Raw genomic sequence first — 19,702 nt, 5'->3', positions numbered from 1 at the left:
TTCTCATTTCCCCTCGACACAGACCCGTGTCCTTTGGGCAAGAGGTGTGTGTGTGCAGAGAGGATGCTGAGGCTGGAGATGGAGCATCCCTGTCTAGCCCTGATGCCACCCTACAGGCACGGCGTGGATAGAAACGACAGGGAAAGGGGCGAGAAAAAGCGGAGAGCTGAAGGGGGCAGGACTCTGGGAAGCGCAAAGGAGTCAGGAGGGAAGGAAGAAAGCGCGGAAAAAAAAATAAAAAAAAGGAGGAGAAAGGGGAGGAGATGAAAAGCAAAGGGAGAAGGGAGGACCGCGCGGGGAGGAGGCGAGAGGCCGGGGAGGAGAGGAGGGAGGCAGCTCGGCAGAGGGGACGGGACGGGACCCGGCGCCCCGCGGGCCATGCGCCTCCTGGCTACGGCGCTGGCCGCCCTGCTGGCCACGGCCCCGGCCCCAGGTAAGCGCCAGCGGGACCCGATCCTCCCTCGGCCCCGGCGGGACCCGAGCCCTCCCCCGGCCCCCTGGGACCCCGGCCCGCCTCGGGCAGCCCCCGGCCAGCGCAGAGCGGGCCGGGTCCCGCAGCAGCGGGCGGCTCGGGCGGCGGACAGGCCGCGGGCCAGAGCTGAGGGTCCGGGCCCCGGGGCCCCTCCGCCCGGCCGGCCGCTCCCTGCCCCGCTCCGCTGCCGCTCCCCCGGCTCCCGGCAGCAGCGCTTCTTCGCAGCGATCCCATCCTGTTTAGAAAAGAAAGCCAGACTTCCATGCAAGTTCATGGAAATGGGTCCTCGCCTGTCTTCTCCGCCAGGCAAAGCCGAAGGAAAGGGAGATTCGGCGTTGTTTTTTTCCACAGGTGCCCTGATCCTGTTGGCATCAGGTGGAAATGAAACCTGTAGGTCACTTGTAAAAAGCGTCCTCCCTTTAAGACTCTTTATTCCTCTAAAAACAAAGGCATATTGGACAACGTTGTGTGTCCTGAAGCTGCAGAACAGACACAGAGTCTGGATCTGAACTTCCAGGTGCAGTGAGCTTACAGGGGTGGGGAAACCTTGCTTATTTATGGCTAATTAAAGACTTGCATTCGAACTCCACTGCAGAAGGGCAGGAGATGATGGAGGCGGAGGTTTGGTTCAAGTCCGTCTTTAGTCAATGCAGAAGTTTTCTCTGAGGGGGAGCTTCTGACTTGTGAAACTTGCTGACAGATCTGTTCAACTGAAAACAACTGGTTGTTTTTGGTGGTGTTGCTAATCAGGTCCTAATTATTTTTATTTAAACAAAAAGCTTTGCTGCTTCTTGGCTCATCTGCTCTTTTTAATTGTAAGGAAATCAAACGAAAGCAGGCTTTGACAGTAGCATAGCTTCACTGAACAAACTACAACACAGATAAAAGCCATCCCATATGCTTCTGGTCGTGACAAGATGAGATCAGAAGGTAACGCCCTCCAGTCCCCAGCTCTCAGTCCTTGCAGCACTGGAGGCTGGGTTGCAGATTCTGCCCGTGGTCTCTGGAGGAAGAGAGAGAGGCCTGTATACAGCACTAAACCTGGGCTGTGAGCAGCTGAGCAGAGGAACAGCCCCACTCCTATCTCAACTGGAGTAAACTGGGGTTCTCCCACAAAACCACAGCCATGCTGGAGCTGCTCACCACGTGTAAGGACCCAGTGACCACTGTAAGTCCTCTGGCACTGTTCCAGCACAGACAGGGGAGAGGCCTGGCATAACAAAGTTTCTGGGTGCTAGAAGTATAGTTTTTTATACTTTTATATTTGGTACTCCTGACAGTGCTGTTAAAGTGTTTTGCTGTGTAATATGGCAGACAGCAAAGTCCAAATCTAGGTAATTCTTGGACTTGAACTAGTGCAAGCAGAAGTGGACTATTTTCAAACTGGAATTTTTTGAAACAGAGTTTAGGCAACAGTCACCTTTCCTGAGTCCCCACTGGCTACTGAGCAATGCTGGTGGAACATACCAGAGAAGCAAACGGGTAAAATGTTGGGATGGGAGCAACTAAGCAAGCTCATTGCAAAAAGGAGAGAAGTTTGATGGTTAAGCACACTGCAAAGAAATCACCATGTCTCTGACTCTCTCTCCTCCCATTCTATAAATAATTTCCCTTTTCAAGCAGAAACGAGACAAACTCTTGTGGTGAGCTCCACCTGAACGGTTACATCGTATTATACTGGGAAGGCAGAAGAAGATAAACAGTGATTCCTCACTTGAACAGCAATCTCAAGTCTAGAAATTCAATGCTACGTTGGCACACAAGCCTGCTCTTAAGTTGTGAGGTCTCCTGCTCTTGGCAAGGAGCCCATTACAAGGGTAAACCTCATGTTGGGGCTGACCAGTGCCTGCTAAAGACAGGAGGAACATGTCCACTAGTGTCTCAGAGCCTTGAATGAGGGTTTTGCTTTCCACATAGGAGGGAAATGAACTCTTTCCTTAAAAATCCACTGTTCCTCCTCCAATAAAGTCACATGGATACTGTTTTTCTGCTTTATATAAAGCATTACCTGACCCTGTTCAACATGAACTGATACCATGATAACAGCAGCATGAGATTTCCAAAACTCTTCCCATTGCTGTACTTGTGCAGCTGCACCAATGGGAGCCACAGAAGGAAGATAAGGAGATAGGTTCCCACTGATCAGAAATGTGAAGGATGCAAAATTTGGTATGTCCCTATAAAAAGGCATGTCCCCAGAGGAAAAGTAGAAGCATTAGGTATAAAATACCAATGTTTGTAAGAGTGTAAACAGCTAGAAAGGGACAGAATCTGTCCATCATCACCATATCTGACTTCCTCTGCATTTTCTCTTGGGTACTTCTTGGCACTATGTTCTGCCTAGTTTGGAATTAAGCAATGATTTCTTTTTATTTTTGCCTTTTATTTTGGGATTCTGTGTCACAATTACTCCTAGCCAGCTTTTTCAAAAAAGAAATTCACATGTCAGGAAAATGACATAATTGTTTTTCTTTAGAGTTTTCATGACATGTTCATAATTTCAGTAGAAAAAATATCTGTGTTTTTCATTTACCAAAACCATAATTTTATAAATGATTTATTAAACATTCATTGTTGAAATACATGTGAGGACACCAAAAAGTGTTGAAAATCTCAAAGTTATTCCTTGTTTACTAAGCAGCAGAACCTTCAAATTTAATCTTATTTTGATAGCAGAGACAGCCATTTACTGGCTTCCCTTCTGCTGGTAAAGCACCAAGGTTGGTAAGTCCAGAGAATCATAACTGAAGTTTCATGCCTGGAAAGCTTTTGGTGGGATTCAGCCTTAATATTAAATTTCAACATCCTGTTCTACTTTTATGCTTTCTACAATCCAAAATAACCTCTTGCTTTGGCATTTACGTGAATTGCAGACAAATGCATTTACGTAAAATGCAGACAAACATAATGCACGAATAATTTTATCAATAACCTCATCCATGCTTGGCTGCAGTTTTTTCAATAGTTTTGTTTTAAAACCCAAACAGTTCTTTATACAAAATATTTTCTCCTTCATAACAAAAGAATAATGTCTACTTGGAATAGACGTGCCATTCAGTAGAGATTTGGACAGAAGTGGCACAAAATAATTATCATACTATTAATTTTCAGAATTCTTCTCAAACAGTTGCAATGCAACTTCTTTTAATTTAGTGGATTTACTGTATGTAAGGTGATATAATTCACCACTTCATTTCACTGCTTCACTGGGACTATAAAACCAGTGTCTCTGTCTCCAAAACTCCTTCAGAAATAGAATGGAAATACTTTACTTGCTTATTTTGAAGATAAATATATGTTTGTGTTTCAGGAGCTGATGTCAGACAATAGTCTCTGCCAAAACACTCATCCCCTTTGTTAAAATGTTCCTTGCTGATGTGTTAGAAAAGTGTCCAGAAATGAAGAAAATCATTTTCCCAGAGTTGCAATTCTCATTAGAATTTGAGTACAGTGCAGTATTCACATAACAGGAAGTTTAGAGGACATTTCATGCTTTGCAGAGTGCATTGCAGGGAGTGCTTGCTCACTGCTGGAATATGGTTCTCTCTCTAGTGGATGCCCTCAGACCAGTAGATTACACATCACAAGTCATTTAGGGAACACATTGCCACAATACAGCACTGGTCAGAGATAGATCACTCTCTGATATGACTAATCAGGACTTTCTTAATGTGCATTAGGAAGGAAATAAAATGAGCGTTAATTCCCATGCCTCAGAAAATCAGTCCAGTATAAATCAGTTATGTCAGGAAAGGGAAAACTTCCTCTATTTAACTATGGACACTTTTTTCAGCCTTCACCTATACTGGCTATTACTAGTGAGACAAAGAACTGGTCTAAGTGATGGTTTAGGATGAAAAACATTGAAGACAAGAATCAGAAATTAATGGAACAATGGAATAATCATTTGTCCCCATATGATCTCTTGTCATATTTTGTCATGCAAATACTGTCAGACTAACTTAAATTTGTAGTTAGAAAATCTAGTCTAATGAACTTAACCCAAGTTTGAGATGACCATTTGATTATGACAAGAAGAACATTACTTAAAACAGAGGACATGGGGAATGGTAGGATATAGAGAATCCAGTGGTCTTCCAGTGATAATGTAAGGAACAGTATGATGTAAGGTCTGCACAAATGATGTCTAAAAGAAGTAGACAGAAGCATGCACGTTGAAGTGCTAACCTTATTAAACCAGCATAAGAAGAGGACAGCACATGGGAAAAACTGAGCATGGGGTAACAGAAGTTGAGCAGAAATTAGTACAGCTAAGTCACATATTTGAGGATTAGTAAGAATTTCTTTGATATGCTGGTGACTGAACTGCAAATGACAATGAAGGGAAAACACCCAAGTGTGCTATTTATTTGTCACCTGACATAAGTCACATATGAAAGTATCATGAGAAAGGACAAGATAATTCTGGGATGTACCAGGCAAGGTATATCCCAGTCAAATCTGAGAATTACTGTGAGTATTCCACAGGACGTTGGAGAACTCCAGACACTGCCTGTAACTGCAGTCAATTACATTAAAAAAAATACAATCAAACCCAAAATTGAAACTGTAACCAATGCAGAGAAGGGCTGTAAGGGTGAATAGGGAAGACACTACTCTACTAGAGGAGACTAACAGAGCTTGTCTTCTTTAGCTCAACAAAGCAAAGGCTGAGGCCAGATAATTGCTTTGTATATGGAATCACGAAGTAAGCTCTAGAGAAGAAAATGCTATTTTAAGCTTAAAACTGGCACAGGAACAAATGAGCATAAACTGGGTATTGAAAGCATTTAGCCTGGAAGTCCTAAGAAAGATGCAAGCTGTCAGAAGAGCTGGTCACAGACCAGTTTCCAGAGTTGTTAAAAGACCAATAAAAGATTACGTGAAGTTGGTCCTGTGACAGTAGCAAGGTGTCCATGTCAGCTCTAGGTTATTGATTGTGACAGGAAAAATGCTGGGGCAGACTCACTGAAGGAGGGCCTCATGCCATCCTTAACATTCAGAGAGAGGCAGACAGTGTCAGGTTCTACATTAAATTATTGCATTAAATTACTGCCCACTGAACAGATGCCATCAGTTTTCCTGCTGTGGGTTTGCATGCTGGGACAGATTATGGTGCTGTTGTACCAGTATGGAGGATTCTCACCATCTTTTCTTTCCTTATAGATGTTTGTGAGGCTTTAAATGTGACAGTCTCTCCTGGACCAATGGTGCAATACTCTGAGGGGGATAATGCTACCCTTTACTGCCACATTTCTGAAAAGAGGAAGACAGACAATTTGCTGGCTGTGCGGTGGGTCTTCGCTGCATCACCTTCCCAGGAGCACCTGATGATCAAAATGACAAAGTTTGGGTCTGTCCAGTATTATGGAAATTATACTCATCATTTTCACAAGCAAAGACTTCATCTTCTTAAAGAGCAACATGGAACTATGTACAAATTTCTTATTTTAAGCCTCCAGCAGACAGATCAAGGACATTATATATGCAAAGTACAGGAGATTGGCAAACACAGAAATAAATGGACAGCATGGTCAAATGGTACAGCAGCTACTGAAATAAGAGGTGAGAGATTACTGATTTCAAGTCTTTAATTTCTTCTTGTCCTGTGATCCCTTTTTTTCCCCTTGTAAAGTCACTTATAAGACATTTGAATTTAGATTATATTTGAGTGTAATCTGTGGATAGGAGAAGAAAACCTGATATTCACCTTTTGCCTCTCTCTTAGTGTTTCCCTTGGTCTTAGTTCTAGCATAGCAGAAGTTGGTAAGTAGCACTTTTACTATCACTTCAGTACTATTGTTTATATCACTTGCAGCCAGAAAGCAGAGCTAGAGAACCAATGGCCAGCCTGCTGGTGTTGAACTTGGGATAAAATGACCAGCAACAAGTGGCAGATGTGAACCAAGTTGAAAACAAGCCATCCCTTTGGGATGGAATAGCTCAAATCTTAAATCACCACACCCACCCTTTCAGAGATGGGTGAAGTTGGATTTTGAGAACAGACTCCTTTGCAGAGGTGGTTTTGTTTAGCAGCTGTGCCATCAGTGCAAGCTGGCAAACTACCCCCCTGCTTGTACCTCTTTAAACAGACAAATTGGTATCTCACAGGGACAACTTTAAAGATAATGCCACAAAGCAGTGTTGAGTGTTTTTTCATTCACTGAATGATGTAAGTTCCTAAATGCCTGTAGTAGAAACATATGGATTTTTCAGGAGTCCTTGGAGATGCAATGGCATGTTCCAATTAAGTGGCAGCAGAAGAAAAAGCAATATAAAATATTGTCCCCCACCTGTCATACTCTTCCTCACAAAGAGACACTCCACATATTTCATAGCTTCTCAGGCTATTGCTAATTATAACACTGAAACCTTTCATTACTTTTCATAGCTAAACTATGGAGTTCAGATCAATGGAATTATTGAAAAGAAGGAAATCCATAATTTTTAAGTCCAGTCCTTAAATAATATTTATACCCAGATTTCTAGTATGAGTCCATATGAATATGTAATCAGAATAGGGATTTGAGGCCTCATGACTTCATAATTTTCACACTATCTGCTCAGCTGTATTGCTGCTCTCCACTTTAAATGGCCCAAAGCAAAGCAGGAAACCTGAGACCAGAGAGGAAGGCTGGCCAGCCTGTAGAGAGTTTTTGACACCCTGTGGGGCTCTGAAGCAAACACCACAACCACCCTGGCCCATTAAAAGCATATTTATTCTAACTGTAAATCTAGATTAAAGATACCAAAAGATACCTGAAATATTGCGTGTCTTTAAATGTCATAGCAACTGTTCTTCCACTCAAAGCCTCTTGACTGGAAACAAAGGACCATCTTTGCTAGCATTTGCCTAATGCACCCTGAGTGCACAGTACCTGCTGTGCTTGAGAGGGAAGGCAGCTCTTTTCCAAGTACTGATAAAGTTTCCAGTTTTCCCAAAAGTAACACTTGGGCTTTTCAAGGAAATTTTATTCCAAACGCATTTGGTATTTTGTATTATGATCAGTTACACTTTTTATTGCAAAGGGATTTACTTATATTACAGTTAGACCCAGGATACAACAAAAGGAGCAATACAAATTGCCTGAAGCATTTGGATACTTAAGCTGTACTGCTTGTGCTTTATCAAATAAGGTAGCAGTGTTCCACCACATCACAGTTGCTGTGTTGCCTAATGTTTTGTTCCAGTAACGTCTGCAGTTATGCCCAAATTCAAAATAGTATCTTTATGCTAAAGCATCAGACAAATTTCTTAAAACTTTGCACATCAAGTAGAGGCAGAAATAGAAGAGTCCCTTTAAAAAAAAAATATTTACACAGAAAGAGGAGATTTCTGTGCAAGATGCAGATTTCCAGGGGGAAAAGAAAAGGGTAATTCTGCCTCTTCAAAACGTGTCTTGCTCTTGAAGCAAGTTGACAGCTGGATCTGTAGTATCTACTGCTAATAATTTATATTCAGATTTTGTTATTTGCTAGCAAGTTTGCTTGTGCAAATTTGCATAGGCCATTAATAAGCTGCAAATACATTTTGTCACAACACATAAATTTGTAAAAATACACATATTGGACTTACATAAAAACAATTGAGTTACAGGCTACAATTCCTTACCGTGTAATGATGTCATTTAAATTTTACTTACATATCTGGCTTGTACTTTAGTGGCAAAATACATTTCTTTGGAAAAGAAGCCTTTTTGTGGAGATTGAATCCTTACAGTTTTCTGTTCCTGCACTTGTGTCAACTACAGCAACTCTGTGGTGTTTTCAGAAGGTCCACCTGAAATCTGAAATTTGTTGCAGTTTGCCCATTTCAGTGTTGTGAATACAAGACATCAGATAGCATTTATAAAAAGGCTATTGTTAAATCTTGTTAATAAAACCAAGAGAAATCCACATGCCAGTGTTTTCCAAGGAGTGCCTCCTAATCCAGCCACACAATGGCAGATAGTCTTCTGTGTAATATAAGGTCAACCTTTTCTCCTTCCACCTATTCTCATTAAAGGCATCTCTTCCTGGACTTGTGTCATCAATGTCAGACTGAAACCAAGTCAATTATAGCAGAGAATACACAAAAAGTCAAATTTATCAGAGACAAAAAAAAAATCAGAAAAATGGTTCTTCTACTCCCTTCCTGTCAGAAAAATCAAAATAATCAGTATTCTTCTTGGAACAGTATTCAGCACCCCAAAAACATAATTTACAATTAGGCAATCCCTCACAATATGCACGTCTCTTAGGAAGATGTTCCAAATGGTTTACAATCAAGAGAAGAGACTACTTATAGGAGGACAAACATAGAAAATTAGGCAGTCCAACTATAATCCTGCTGACATGGACAACAAAAACAAGGAGATGATCACAACAATCTGTCTTGTTGGGAAGCTTATTTATCAGAATTTCCCACAGAAGAAAGTCTGACTTTTTAAATATTAGTTACATGTGGCAATTTCTAACAGTAAAAATTTTGCAAGATACACGAATGCAAGATTCTTTTTTTTTCCCAAAATGAACAAAAGCCCTTTTCTCAGAGACGTTATCCTGAAATACTTGCCAAAAATTTACACATGTGATGCTTTCATGTAAAAAATGAGTAATTTGTTAAAATATTCAGGATGAGCTTCCCATCCCAATTGAAGAGAAGATTTCATTAGTCCTGAAACTTGTATATCCACTGATCTAGCCTCACCCTTCACATGCCTGCAGGGCACTCCTTAGTGAATTCCCTTGCCAGTAACATGCTTGTTCTCTAATTATTTGCCACTTGAAGCTGTCTTGGAGGTTCAGACCTCACTGGCAATCTGGAGGACATTGCCAGATTCCCATTTCGTTGCAGTGACTGCTAGAGAAAGAAAAATCATGGAATTGGCCTAATCATCTAATCTGATATCATAAAAAATATCAGCATGCATAAACAATCTAGCTGAGGAGAGCAGAGGGGGTTTTGAACAACATTTCAGCAGTCAGAGCATTTGGATTCTGGTTCTAGGCTGTACAGCTGTTATGATATTGATGGTCATCCATCCTCCTGAAACAGAGAGGACAAGTCTGTGACAATTCTGAACTGTTTCATCAAAATGCAATTAGACAAAGCAAGATCTTGGGGCACTGAAGTCTAAGGGAAAATACATTTACTTCCAGAGGTTTAAACTTTTTATGCCGCACATTTTTAAATTTTTGTCATATCTTGTTTTGTTTCTTTCAGTGATTTCATCAAAATCTTCTGATCATCCCACTTTCAAGAAAAATCATGAAGCTTGGAAGTTTTTTGAAGGTAAAGATACATCTGCTACTGTGTTTATACATTATGTTAGTTTAGTCCAATGGACAGGACTAAACTAAAGTGCCCCAGATCAGGGCCAACTTTGCTAGTTCCTGTGCAAACCCAGCCTTACCTGAGAAATCATCCCACAAAGTACAAGAGGTTCTGGAAAAAAGAGAGTGGAAGAGTCCAGCTTCAGTTTCTCATATATCTGTTATGGCCAATGGGAAATAACCACTGGAAATATGTTACACACCTGAATAAAAGCCATGAGGGGAGACTAAGGCTGCAGTTTGAAAAAGAAAAAAAAAATAATCATACAAAAATTTGAAGCCAATGCTGCCAGCAGAAGAAGCAATTGCAGACTTCCTTCTTCCCCAGCCACTCAGCACTCTCCCTACTGCCACTTTTCTTGTTTTATTGTGTTTGCTTTTTTTCTTTGTTACAAACACAAAACAAAACAAAACAAACCAGCTGTTTGAGCTGGGAAATAACCCAAATGAAGTCCTTTTGGGTTTTGAGTTGTTGCTCAAAAAATCTCCAAACCAGTTCTTTGTTTGCTCCTGAAAGTCACAACTCATAAGCACAGTTATGACTATTTGCTTTTATGCAGACTTCAACTGAATTTCAAACTGAGCAGGATACTACAGGAAAGTTTCAAGAGGGCTAAACTACTTCTGAACTGTTACTCTAAATCTATTGGAGCAGATTCTATTTAGATCTTGTAGCTTTTTTCTTGTCCCATTGTCATGAATCATCAGCTGCAGCAGTGACCATCATCTGTGCTTGGTTTCAGATCTGTATGTGTACGCAGTGTTTGTGTGCTCCATAGGAATCATCAGTGTCCTCCTGTTCACCCTTGTCATTCTCTGCCAGTCCCTTCTCAACAAGAGGAGATCCACAGGTGAGTGAAATGCCATTCTTGATGACTGCAAAGCCCTTGCCAAAAAGGGGGGGCAGGGGGAGAGGAGAAGAGAATGCAGAGAAAGCAGGAAAAATAAATATTTCCTTACCTTGATTGTAATTTTAATTAAAATTAGTGGGAAGAGAAACATTCTACTGGCCAAATTAGATTACAGGCATTTTCTTCCCTTTAAATAGAGAAGAAATTAAACTAAATTTGTTTGGACTTTTCAAAAATCTTCTATCTTTGCACCAACATAAGTTGAAAGTAGTTGGAACTTCCTTCAGAGAAGACCAAGTGCTGAATCATTAAGTTGCATTCTGACCAGAAGCTAAAATTTTGCATGAGTCACGTTTCTCCAAACATGTAGAGGGGTTTCAAAGCAATCTTAACTCTGTTCTATTTTATTCTCCTTTCTTGAGTAGCTGTCAATATTCTTGGGAATTTGAGGGGTTTTATCAGCACTATCTCGCAGTATTTTCTGAAACTAAAGCATCATTTCAACATTCAAATCTGTCTTTTCATAATGATATTTCAAGGTCAAGGGTTACTGTGTCAATCTTGGCCTCAGAGAGGGTTTCTCAAAGAGGCTGCATCAAAGCAGCGTTGTTGTAAACAGAAGTGCTATTTCAGATCTGTGGAGTAACCAGTGCAGGCTGTACTTTGATTTCAGTTTGAAAGTGGTTTATTTGGAGACCTCACACAAGCTGCAGGGATGAGATACCAGCACACTTAGCAGCCACCATGTCAGAGGAGAGTGTAAGGACCACCTCTGAACAGAAGCTTTCAGGAGGAGCCTGGTTAGTGAGTTGCTCTGTTAATGACAGGAGAGAATGATGACTTTGCTGCCTACACAGGTCCCATGAAGGAATGAGTGACTCAGATACACAAGTGAGAAGACATATAAGCCAGAAATAGATGTATAGAGAGAAACCCTTGCCTGACCGCAAACACATTTCAGACTGTGGTTCCATCTTCCTGGTAGTGCACTTAGCAGACTAACTCTGATTCTAACTGAACCCAACAACTCTGCCAAGAGGAATGAGCAAGATCGATGTTATTCTTCTTATCCTGTTAAGTGATGACAAAGGTTTTGTGCCAAGAGAGTACCCACACTTAAGTATGTTGGTCATGGTGAGTCACCCTGAAGCCACAAGCACTAGACTGATGTATCCCAGTTTTTCTTGAGCAGACATTGGGTTAGAATTTGCTTGGTTTTGTCAATTTACTGCTGTGAGCACACAAGCAGCTTGAAGGAATGATCTATTTACATTGAACCAACACCAGCTAAATATTGAAATAATATACAGTATAGAATAAGGATTTACAAAAGAGAAAAAGTAGGTGCTTCTGAGCTGCTAAAACCTTTCTTTGCTACCCAAATATCTGAATATTTACATGCTCAAAAACGTGTCAGCACTGTAATGAGCATTCCTTTGCTCCTGAGGGATTGGGCCTACTGTTCTCCTGTAGATTTAAAAAAGGCCTGACAGGTAGATGGAAGCACTGCCTTGACTGGCTTAAACATTGTCTCTGCATTAGTCCAGCTCCTGGTGCCCTCAGTACCTATTTTCTTAGGACCAAAATGCACCTCCCTGGAGCTATATAGCTCCCTTAGAATGGGAAAGTTTAGCAAAGTCCAGATATGAAAACTTTCCCATAGAGAGGGGCGGGCTTTTAATGTCCCCCATTAAAGAACAGAGAATGAGAAGGTAGGGGCACATCTGTGTTGCATTCAGCTTCACATCATGACCCAGGGATGCACTCTCTCATCCTTTTGAGATACAAATTGGCAGTAGGTCGACCAGAAGAGCCAGAGTCTGTCCTTTAAGAGAGGCATAGAAGCCACAAAGCCACAAAAGAGCATCTTAATAACCCTGGCTCCTAAAAGGCTGCAGTGGGGGCAGCTGCCCTTGCTCAGGACTACTGACTCAAAGGAGTATGAAGAAGGATTTACACAGCTCACACACACAGCTGTCAGAGACAGGATGATGGCTGGACTGGACCTCTGATCTGATCCCAGAAGGGATCCCTTTATGCCTGTGGCCACAATCTGACTTACAGTAGCAACAGCCGTGGCTCTTGTGGGTGAATGGTTTATTTCAGGCTTCTGGAAACAAATACGGGCACCACAAGGGAAATACAAGTCTTCAAAGTAAAATTACTGGCCTGCTGTGCTTTTCCTTAGCAGGCTGTCTTTTTACTGGGCTGACCACTGGAATGTGTGTTGCCCAGCATTTCCACAGCAGATTTTTTGGTGTTTTTCAATACATTCCCCTCTCCCAAGACTAGCTATGTCTTCTTCAGTCAGACTGCATTGTAAAGCACAATACAATGTATGGTGACTATCATTAGCTCTCCCAGTGTAACAACCTGGCAACTCCACCATCTCAGCAACACAGGTCTGTCTGCAGTGCTCATTTGAAACTCATAAATTATGTTGGTGTGAAGCCGCATTTTCTTTTTTTCTTTTCTTTAACAGTGAAGCATTACCTGGTGAAATGCCCCCAGAACAGGTAGGAGATTACACATCTCTTTGCTCTAAACCAAGGTACCAGTTCTGGATTTGTTTTGCTATGTGTGCTGAAGAATAGGAGTAATGTTTTCAAAATGCTTATGGGAACATAAAGATTTGCTGATACCTGACTCCTGAACATGCCTGGTGTGCATGAAAAGGGAGAATCTGCCTGGGCCAGCTGTGGGTCCTGCAGGTGTTCCAGTGACAAGCCTCTCCTTGATGCTCTGAATTGCTTTCTGAAGAAGCCTACTTTCATTCTGTGCTGGTTTCTAGGGTTCCCCAACACCTCAGGGGATGGTAATGATTTAAACTCTCCATGCACACAGACCCAATCACAATGTTACCCAGGGAGTCCCACACCCAGGGAGGGAGTGGGGTTCAAAAGCAGATTATCAAGGCCCACAGTCTGTTCCCAGCTGAAGACTCAAAGAGATGGCAAGAATTCTTCTGCTGCAGTGTTAATCACTGTCCCTTTAAATACCATCAGCTGCCAAAAGTTTTTTATGGTGTGTCTATAAAGCTATAATGATTTCCATTTTATGATTTTCCTGATATGTATATTGGACTGGAGCTGCAGTAACAATATATGACATATTTTACAAACAAAAAAGATGAAAGAGGGCTGCCTCATAACAACTCAGAAACACAGCTGTTTCCCAGTTTTCAGTGACAGAAACCATGTGTTTCTAGCCTTGCAGTTTAAATCCAGTACCTCTTGGTATCACATGCTGTTTCTCATAGTCTCTTTGGACACTGTGGGATTCAATGCCAAGTATAGCACACCCTAGATCCTCCAACAGTGTGATTTTACTGCATTCTCATGGGATTATCATGGTATTCAATCTAACTGCCACTCAGATGGAAGTGAAATCAAAACAAAGCAGCACAGGGTTCAGGAGAGGCCAGTACAAACCAAAACTTCCACGTTATTTATGGACAGATCTTTGTTCTGTGACCTTGACCAGCCATTGCACCACCCAAAAATTTAGAGACAGCTCAGCAGTTTTCATTTCTTCCTGCATGTTTTTGCTTTCCCCCTTCTTTATTAACCACTGGGACAAAGTTGGAATTACAAAAAAACAAACAGAAAAGAATGGGCAGGGGGAGGAAACCAAAGTATATTGGTAGGGAACATAAAAAGAGGAGAAAAATGAGACCCAACTGAAAAAATGGAGCATGGCAGTCAGATAAAAATGCACACTGCAAACTCTGGCTCCCTGGGAATAGATGATGTGGAAGTGATACTGCTGCAAACACTGAACTTAGGAAGAAAACAAGCCAATGTGATTTCTTCACCATTAAACAGATTCTCTAGAACTGAAAGAAATACATGACTCTATATGGATAAAAACATGGTTTCGTGTATTTCAGTGTGACAAGTTATGCTATTGAAATCCTCAATCACACAAATGCGTGCCTAAAGTGCATTGACTTTGGGGCTTTAAAATTAAATACCTATGAAAGTGTTACCAGCATCATAATTATGTTTCACACTTGGCACCATTTGTTTTCCATCCTCTGCTCAAAACACAAACCATCACTTCCTTCAAACTCATTGCTGTTCACCTGCAAATTCCTTGTCTTGGAACTTAATTCAACACATTTAGACCCAAAACCTACTGTCTAAATATCCATTAGGCCAAACTGATTAACTAATTTGCATGAGATTCTTGTCATTTAAAATTACTACAGTGCAAAATTCAGCCTTGATTAGAGAAGCTCAACTTCAACTCCCTTAGTGATATTTCAAACACAGGGTAGAGTCCACTTTCAAAATTACATTAATAGTCTGGTGTCTAAGAAATGTCTGTATTCCCACTGCAGTAATACCTAAGCATCTTAAAATATTTTATGTCCTGACATCAGAATGATATTTTTGCATTTGATTGGAATCTAAAGCACAGTGGGCTAAATTATTTGCCCCAGGTCTCACAAAATGGCTGTGGTAGAAAAGAAAATTAAATCCAGATTTCCCGAGTATAACAAAGCAAATGTTTAGGTTTTGGGTTGCTACTTGACCAACAACAAATTAAAGAAAAAAAATGAGTTGACCAAAACCCATTTCTTTACCACATTTTAAAAATAACTACCTAAATAAAATAGTACAGTTATTTTTAGTTTTCCAAACCACCTAATTCAGTTTTCTGGTATTTTCTTTAAATATCCTTCTTCGTATTATTTTCCTTGTTATTGGATCATTTTGCCAGTTTTTAGATCCAGAAACCCCCAGGAGGTGAAGCTTTGAAAGCAGGGACATTTTTTTCTGTCTTTCATATTTGTGTTGGCCTGAACTCTCTAGTCCTTCAGTTACTGCTCTTCTGGAGATAAGTAATTGGGGGTAAATAAAGAGTTTTCACAGAAGGCTGTCCTTCTCAACACCTTGGTTCCACAGTGCCAATCTCACATTACAGGAGCACATTCTGCCACACGGAACCAGAAACAAGAATCCAGAAATCCCTGGCACCTTTTCACACAGCTCTCCTATCTGGAAAATATCCAAGTAACTTGAGTTCACTCAAGTGAATTTTTTGTCACCCCCCTGCAGACCTTTGACAAGAGAAAATAGCTGACTTAGATGACAACAGGAAGAGTTCCACGTCCTAGACTCTAATAAGGATAACAAAGCCAAAATTCAGTAGTTTTCCAGGTCTGGCAACAGGTTGGGGCAGCTGCTGCCCCGTTCCATGATCATTACACATCTTCCACAGAATACCTCCTCAAGCACCTATATTATTCTTGCTCTCTATAAACTCATTAGATCCTTCAAGAAATGCACCACATGACACCGTTGAAATAGAAGCCCAGGGGCTGAAGAAGGAGCTGGAGATAAAATACTAACTTTCCTTTTAGGCACAGAACAAGACAAGCTCACAAAGAGGCAGTGTTTCAGGGCCAAGGAGTCTTTTCTGAGCCTCCTTGTTTGGTTTGAGGAGCTCAGTTCTGAGACGGCAAGTATAGTTATTGTATCTCCCAGAATTAGTTAACCCTGTGTGGCCCTGGCATTTAAAATAAATCTGCAAGTCTCAAATACATTTCTTTGTAGCTTCACTTTTCTGGCAAAACAGGAATAATAACTAATGCAATTAATTGACATGAAGCTTTTTCATATATTGTGCCTAAAGTTATGTCATAACAACGGCATCTTTAGGCTACACATCTGCCTTAACGACCTTGGATTATTAAAACTAAAAGCATTTTAAAAAAAGCATTCTCATCTGCTTTTTGGTAGTCTTTCTTCTTAGTAGTTTGCTGTTTGTACAAAGAAGCCAGGCAGAACAATTTCATTTTCTGCTGGTTTTAAACCATTTCATCTTGATTTTAGTATAGAAACAGATGGTTGTTGTGGGATAGGTTCATAGTAGAGCAGGAAGACTTAGAAATTGTTTCAGTCCAGCCCCCAGTTTACATAAAATATGATTTGTTTGTAAATTGTGAACATATTTTATTTTTTAAGCACTTTTTAGAAAGTTTGGCAGCCAAACTATGTTTTTTACTGAGTACATGAAGTAGAACTCAGGAATACCAGCAAACCAGAGTCTTTTTGCAATTCACATAAGTGTAAATCCAGAGTGATTTTACCAGTGGTAGTGACATTCATTTGAATTTACAATTGTGTAAAATGTGTCTGTAATTTTGTTGTTCTTGTGTGGGCAATATCTGAGACCTCTTAACTTTCATTAAGCCTTTTGCCCTGAATATTTTATTCTATTAATATAAAGAATATTTTATTCTATTAATATAAAGAGATTATGCAAAAGAATCTGGAGAGGAACAGGAACTTGGGACAAATGATTTAAAATTCAGTGAAATAAGTGTTATCAGTGTTACAACCATGGAGACCCTGGTTGTGTTCCATGGCACGGTGGAACTCACAGCACAGAAGAGAAATGTCCCTGTTGAAGCACAACCAAGCTTCCCTAACCCTCCTCAGGGTGAGCCCAGGGGCAGATGCAGCTGAGCAGCCACTGTTTGCCAAGTCACCTCCATCACTGTAGTCCTCATAACTGAATGGTTTACACTCTCCCCACACCCCAGCTGTAAGTTAAGATTCCTTTCAGTGCCACTTAAGCCAGGACAATTTATTCCCCCTTTATCTGCAAGCAGGGAGCCCCTGCAGAGTCAGTTCCCACAGCTCAGTGACCCACAGTGACGGCCGCTGCAACCTGACTGCAGCTCCAAGCCTGAATATCCAAAGCAGGGTTTTGATCTCAGCCTTTGGGAGGTGATAAGGGTAAAAAATCCAGCAGATAGGAGTCTGTTTGCAGTATAACTTGTATTCTTCCCTCATAGCTAAGAGCACCTTTTCAGCACAGATGTACTGGGGAATGCCTGATTAGAGAGTGGAGCAGAGCTTCTTGTTTTATATTCCCTGGGCACACTGCCCCCCTTGAAGAAGCCAGATTTTGCAGATGTGGGTTTTTGAGCTGCCTGAAGACATGCTGCATGCTCTCCTAGTCCCTCAGCCAGTCTTATCCCAGAATCTGTGTCAGGTTTTGCTTTTCCATACACTTCCCATGGGAGCTTATGCAACTATTGCAATCTGCCTGAGCCTCTGAGCCTCGAGGGCAGCTGGGCAGAAGTTCACTCTGGGTGCAGCAGTGGGGTCATACATGCTTTTAAGGAATAGGTGCTGTGAAATTAATCTTGTTTAAACCTGACAGTCTGCATTTTCTATGCCAAGATGAGTGAGATTCTTTGAGTTTCTCAGCCATACTATATGGCTGAAAAAATGCAAAACCCAGAGCATTTCCAACCCCCATAAGAGGTTTTTCATTTTATACCCAGATCACATTCCAGGTTGTTGGGCATGGACTCCCACAAGTGGAAGGTGATGTGTTTGCATGAACTCACAGGGACAAACTTTCATTCCCTCCATTGCCTTCATTTTCCCCTCACCTTTGGGCCTGTGCTTTGCAGCTCTGGTGAGACAGTTACCAGTGTGACGAGCATGTCCCCTCTACAGCCTAAGAAGATAAAGAAAAAGAAGGAGAAAGAGAAACTGGAGCAGCCACCAGCCATCCCAGCAAAAGGTATGAAAATAGAGGCACAGAGGTATTTCAAATCCTGAGCACAGCCATGGAGGGACAGCAGAGTGTGAGATGTCAGGAATCCTGCACTTTGTCACAATCTCTGCCTGTTCTTGCTCCCATCTGGGAGGGAGGAAATGCCCTGTACCTGCCGTGGGACAGGCTGGCACCTCCCTGCAGCTTTAGACATCCTGAGATGCTACTCAGTGAGTCCAAGCAGGAGGTCTCAGCTCCCACTAACTAGAGGAGAGAGAGGAACCTCTGCAGCAATATTCACCCTCCTCAAAGAGAAGATTAACGTTAGGCAAGTTGAAATTACTTGTTGGGGGTATTCTGACAGAAGCCAGCACACTGCACTCTTTAAAACTGCCCATGCACTTGGGAAGTCAAGCAAACTGAGCAGCTAAAGATCAGCCTCTTGGGGACTTCATTTTCCAAGAGGATTTGCAATTCTGGGGTCTGTCTCACGAACTCTTGGGTGTACGTTCTAAGCAACACTGCCAGTGCTAAGCCAGTGGGAGAAAAGAGGGAAAGGACCTGAACATTTGCTGTGGCTTAGGTCACAAATTATCAGTTCCCAGGGAGTAAATTGCTCTAATGTTTGCATGCAAACAGCATGTCTTGCATATCAGATTCTTTAATTTTATGAATTTTTCTAATCCAAAACATTCATTATGTTTCCTTGTAAGATACCTGAAATATGGTTAAACTCATATATAAGTACATGCATTTCCTTCTAATTTGCTATTAATATGTGATTTATAGATTGCTAATACATATACTAAAAATGACAATGAATTATAATTATGTGAAATGATGCTTTAATATTTATTTTTGTAGCTCCAATTGCCAGTAATTTCCCAAAGCCCAAGCTCTTGAAACCTCAAAGAAAATTGATCCTGGTGAGTAACTTTCTATGACATAATTTTCTGTATATTTTTCTCTCTCAATACAAATGCTGTAATGTTGCCAGAACTCTAGGTTCGGACATTATAAATTGCCTTAAAAAATCATACAGGTGGTTTTTTTAAAAAATAATAATTTTTCAAATGATGAATCATCTTGGTTCTTTTCATTTTGAGCATTATGTTACACTGGATTATGTTTTCCAGCTTTCTAACAGTTGTCATGTCTAGAGACTTGGCCTGTCCTTAAATGAAACCTGCCATTCATTCTCACGTGCTTCTAGCAGCTGGTGTTTTGGAAAAAAATACCAGTTACTGACAGAATCATAACTGTACTATTCACACTTCTTTTGAGACTTTTCAAGTTAGAAATGAGGAGCCATATTCTGCACTTCATTGGTGTAAGTCAGAAGTGCCTTGAATTGCAGGAATAAGATGAATATATATAGCTCATACTAAGGAAAACACCTTCATATTACAGTTTCTCTTGGGTTTCTCAAACAAGTTTCTGTTTGAAAAATACCCTTGCAGATATGTGCCAGACAAATCAGAGGGTTGGTGAGATGTTTTTCTGCTTTCATATCAAAGTAGTGCCTGGACAAGACATCCAGTGG

General features: G+C 41.1%; 1 protein-coding gene across 1 annotated transcript in view; it reads left to right on the top strand.

Moving 5' to 3' along the window:
- The first annotated feature begins 322 nt into the window (after window positions 1-322).
- VSTM4 (V-set and transmembrane domain containing 4) overlaps window positions 323-19,702 on the top strand; it is a 31,292-nt gene continuing 11,912 nt past the window's right edge. Inside the window, exons 1-7 of the mRNA XM_058810599.1 lie at window positions 323-433; window positions 5,639-6,037; window positions 9,678-9,746; window positions 10,531-10,638; window positions 13,121-13,154; window positions 18,074-18,186; window positions 19,024-19,085. Coding sequence (XP_058666582.1) covers window positions 379-433; window positions 5,639-6,037; window positions 9,678-9,746; window positions 10,531-10,638; window positions 13,121-13,154; window positions 18,074-18,186; window positions 19,024-19,085 — 840 coding nt within the window. The 5' untranslated portion in view covers window positions 323-378. The remainder of the gene's footprint in view (window positions 434-5,638; window positions 6,038-9,677; window positions 9,747-10,530; window positions 10,639-13,120; window positions 13,155-18,073; window positions 18,187-19,023; window positions 19,086-19,702) is intronic.

Source organism: Ammospiza caudacuta, chromosome 9 (assembly GCF_027887145.1).
Source record: "Ammospiza caudacuta isolate bAmmCau1 chromosome 9, bAmmCau1.pri, whole genome shotgun sequence".
Classification (NCBI taxonomy): domain Eukaryota; kingdom Metazoa; phylum Chordata; class Aves; order Passeriformes; family Passerellidae; genus Ammospiza; species Ammospiza caudacuta.
The sequence above is the reverse complement of the archived record's forward strand: the minus strand, read 5'-3'. Positions and strand labels throughout refer to the sequence as shown.